General features: G+C 41.1%; 1 protein-coding gene across 1 annotated transcript; it reads right to left on the minus strand.

Annotated features, from left to right (window-relative positions):
* Nucleotides 1–1,520: 1,520 nt before the first annotated feature.
* On the minus strand, nt 1,521–4,302 carry LOC111851022 (homeobox protein six1b). The gene is made up of 2 exons (XM_023825499.2): nt 3,489–4,302; nt 1,521–2,375 (listed from the first exon to the last, which is right to left on the minus strand). The coding sequence occupies exons 1-2, from the start codon at nt 4,046–4,048 to the stop codon at nt 2,081–2,083; spliced, it is 855 nt and encodes a 284-aa protein (XP_023681267.1). The 5' UTR covers nt 4,049–4,302; the 3' UTR covers nt 1,521–2,080.
* Between the last annotated feature and the right edge of the window lie 413 nt (nt 4,303–4,715).

The raw sequence follows: 4,715 nt of genomic DNA on the forward strand, positions 1-4,715 counted from the left end.
ATACAAATACTGCAGGGCTACTGTGAAGGAATATGACATTTACTTACAAATTATTTGTCTAGGCCACGACTACCGAGTGATAACATTTCGTTTTTTTTCATGGCTTCACCTCGTAAATTTTATTTTAAATGCCGCGCATATATACTATATTGTATTTCACGAGGATTCATGTTAATAGAAATATTGTACAGTAAACGGATTCGTTATAAATACACTGATTATTTATTGTACATGTTTATAATTTAAACCGCTGAGTTATTGTACTGATTTTGTTTTTTGTTTTTAAATGATTATTATTTCTGCAGCATTACGGTTATTACGGCCATTACTGTTTTACAATATGGCAAATGCTTTGCTACAAATCCCCAAAACGATCCTGCAAAACTGCTAGTGTCTGGTATATTTCAAGACAAAAATACATTGAATAATAGCCTATAGTATATAATCGAATATAAAATACTTCCATGAAGTAAATTAATACATTTATTCTAAATAACGGATGAAACTGATTTTACCGCAATGAAAGAAATACTATCTTTGACGCCCAAACAACAGGAGTCTGGCGTTAAATGTTTATATTTGTGTATTGCAGGGTCCAAAAACCACTATTTAGATTTTGTTCGTTAGCACACCGCAACACCGTTCGTAAAAACCTAAACTGTAATTGCTGACAATTAGACACTACCGGCTAACTGCGTGTAAATGTAGGGATTAACACGCACTAACTACTAGCGGCATATGCTTCTTAGGTACTTCTTAGTAATTGAGTGTATATGAGTGTAGAGCCCGAGTATGTTTACGGTCTCTGGTGGAAAGATCTCACGTGAGCGCGCCTGCCGCAGATGGTGTCGTTTTTCCGTGGCCCAGAACCGACAGAACAAACACTGAAAGAGCACAAAGTAAACACGGCAACGCAGACGTAATGATCCACAGCGCTCACAATGGGCCGCGAACACCATCCCGTCTCAGCATACACCTCCCAGGGCAAAACGCGTTAGAAACTGCAAAGCAGACCGATCTTCTCCTACACTGCTGATCTTGTTTATTGTTATTATTTAGCGGGATTAAGGAACCCAATGTCTTTATAGTCACGATTCGTAAGAGTTAGACAGCTGAACTTGTATGTTACGATGACATGGCGACCTTCCGGCAAAATAGCCCGGAGAATGAGGAATGGAAAAAGGGAATATTATTTGTCTTCCCGAAATCTTGGAATTTTCTTATTGCAGTGTGTTTTTCAGTAGCCTACAAAAGTGATGGTAAACGAGGGGAATGGATTTTATAAAATTTGTTTTAGAAAAAAAATAAAACGTTTGAGATGTTAGTGGTACGATGGATTCTTTTAATCTTTTGTGAGGCTGAATCTTCAGATATTCTGATTTTTCACTTTATTTTAAATCTGATCGGAGACACGGCGCTCGAATGCTTTTCATGTGACTCTACATGTCACTCACACCCCTTTCTGTGAAGTTTTCGGTCTGCATTCGCTTAGACGTACAAATAACTCACACGAAACATCCTCTCGACTTTCGTCATGTTTATTGGACACTAGCCGAAACCGCAACACGATTCTTCCGATCAGAACTTGAACTTGCTTTAGGGGGGGGGGGGGGGGGGGGTTCGACTCAACGCCTTAGTGAGGTTCCATTGCAAGATGTATACGTGTAAACTAAGTATTAAGAATTCTTCAGGAAAAAAATCCATAAATTAAGCAAATGGAAGGTAAGTCCACCTAAGGTGTTGGGGGTAATAAAACCTTTCAGGACTGTCTTTTAAAGGGGGCTTCGAGTGCTTAGTTATGGTCAGAATGTACGTCAGAAACAGGGCATCCATCAAAACTGCGCCTGTCTTTAGCCTACTTACGAATTTAACGACTTGACAAAAGTCAGTCCAGTTAAGCATCACTGCGTGTCATATCACATCAGAAAATTTGGGTAGTTAAAATTTTAATATTTAATATTTATATATTTATATATTTATATATATACATTAAAAGTGTCGGATTTGAGTCTTTTGCTTTCTTTCTCTTTCGTATATATATATAAAAACAAAAGCAAAAATAATATAAAATCTCAAACGTTTAGGAACCGAGATCCACCAGACTTGAGGTTAGCGGTCCCAGCAAGGAGTCTTGGAGCTGGTGCGGGTGTCCTTGGATGCCGTGTACCGTCTGCGCAGCGCCGAGGCCGGCAAGAGAGTAAGACGCACCGCCGGTGTGGTTCATGTTTCCTTGAAGGAGAAGCACGGAGTTCTGGTCCGGGCTTTGCGGCGGTGAAAACTCGTCTTCCGAGCTGGACATCAGAGTCTTACCGCCGTCAAGAGGGGAGAGCTGATTCTGTTTATTGTTGCCGGAATTGTTGTTCTCACTGTTCTCTCTATTGAAGAAAATACAGAAAAACAGCAACACTCAACGTAAAATGCAGCTATTTAGTCCTATCTGTGTTGAGGCTGTTAAGCGTGGCTTATATTTTGACATTGGGTCTCTGTTCAAGCGCATTTTCTGACAAGATATACTATAGAAGTGTTTTACCTACATCGTATACATGGTGCTGGAGCGTTATTTTATGCAAGTGTTCTGTGCCGATAGCTATTCGTCTACGTTTTCAATACCACACGTCACAGTTTCATTAATTTATTGCGATTATAATTTTCTGTGATTATCCTTGCATGTCGATGTCTTCAGGAGTTACCTTAGAAATTCTTAAAAGTTAGGCCTCGGTTTTAATACGTAAAAATAATGAGCCAGTAAACTTTAACGGGTGGCAGCTGCAAACGTAGAAACGTTTCTATAGGTCCTTATTTCAAAACTCCGCATCATGGTACTATAAAAATTTATTGCGGACGAAATGCGATTTCAACTAAAGATTAGAATATCTAACTACTCTGTTCATTATCGACGCACAAAATGCATACATTTTACTTCACAACTTACTTACATGAGGAAATTAATACGTATTAGTTTAAAGAATTGTACTATTCCTTGAAATTAAATAATGTATTCCGAACTGGATAAACAAGCATCTACTAGATGTTTAATTCTCACTCTGTATTCGATGATTGCTGTTAACACACAAGAATAATCGTAATACAATTTGAATTAAAGTACTCTGTCAATAATTCATATATTCGGATCTCTCGCTTTCTTACATAAGACTAAACAACGACAGGAACATTTTGAAAAGTCCCGGTGGTTCGTTTCTATCTTATTTTAGCGCAGATCTGTCCTATTAGCTGAATGAAATCAAAATGAAGAAAAACACATGTAACGCATGGTTCCGATTCGCAGTGACTGATTTTATAGATCGACCGGTAGCATCTTCTGTTGAAAAAAAAAAACGTTAGTTCCGACAATTAAAAATATGGATACCCAGCTCCCGCGTTCAGAAATAAACCATATAATGAATTAAGCCCTAATTAATTCAACTTATTTGTCGCTTAATTCCCTGTGCTGGAATCGGTTACCGATATGATGAAAAATAGATGCCTACCTTTCCTTGGCTTCAGCAGCTCGATCTCTCTGCCGTCTGTTTTTGAACCAGTTGCTAACTTGCGTGGTCGTAAGCCCCGTGGCCTCGGCTAACTCTCTTTTTTCCCGGGGGGAGGGATAGGGGTTGTGGGTGTACCATTCCCGCAAGACTCCCCTGGATTTCTCCTTAAAGCAGTAACTGGTTTCCTCGCCGTCCCAGATCGTGCGGGGCAGCGGGAATTTTCTGCGGACCCTGTACTTCCCCACCGCGCCCAGCGGTCTGCCCCTCAGCTTCTCCGCTTCCACGTAGTGCGCTTTCAGCCACAGCTGCTGCAGCTTGGGGTGGTTGTGCGGGGAGAACTGGTGGCTCTCCAGGATCTTGTAGAGCTCCCTGAAGTTCCCTCGATGGAAGGCCACCACAGCTTTGGCTTTGAGGACGCTCTCATTCTTGTGGAGGTGGTCGCAGGCGGGGAGAGACCAGAGGAAACGGCCCAGTCTTTCTAGGTTCCCCCCTTGTTGCAGCACTTCACACACGCACGCCACTTGCTCCTGGGTAAACCCGAAGGAAGGCAACATTGACATACTGTCTGGAGGCTGGCTTTTATTCCGAATACTATACGCGATATCCCCGTTATTTATATTTAAGAGCTGACCGAACGCCCGTTAGGTTTTGAATCGGTGTTTTTATTATTGTAAGGCTTCATACAATCCGGGTCGGCGATATCCACCTCAAACGCGCAACGGACTTTTGGATGTTGATTGTCGGGACAATTTGTTCCTGTTCAAGTTATGTCAGGCTTAAAGAGCGCTGCGCGCCACGCTGATTGGCTGCCAGTCCGCCCTATACCCTGGCAGTAGAGCAGAACAAAGTTTGCAACTCCGTTTCCTCTCTGGAGGACGTCAGGGCTGAAACCGGAGCCCCTTCTACAGCGTTACCTGAGGGAGCAGGGGCACATCCACACTAATCAATTATTAGACTTTAAAAGCCATTTCCATTGCGATCTCTACCCATGCCCACTAATTTTGGTGAGCTTATATTTAATTACCCCACTTATTCCCGTGAATTATTAATGCATCGATAATCGAACGATGTAATTTATTGCAAGTTAATATATTACTGAATATTAATATGTTACTAAGTATTACTATCCTGCCTAAATTATTGTCAATAGTAATACAGCACATTTTACCATACAGTAAAATTCCTTGCTAAAGACTCTTACCTTGTCACTTACTGTATACTGTACAG

Source organism: Paramormyrops kingsleyae, chromosome 14 (assembly GCF_048594095.1).
Source record: "Paramormyrops kingsleyae isolate MSU_618 chromosome 14, PKINGS_0.4, whole genome shotgun sequence".
NCBI classification, from domain to species: Eukaryota; Metazoa; Chordata; class Actinopteri; order Osteoglossiformes; family Mormyridae; genus Paramormyrops; species Paramormyrops kingsleyae.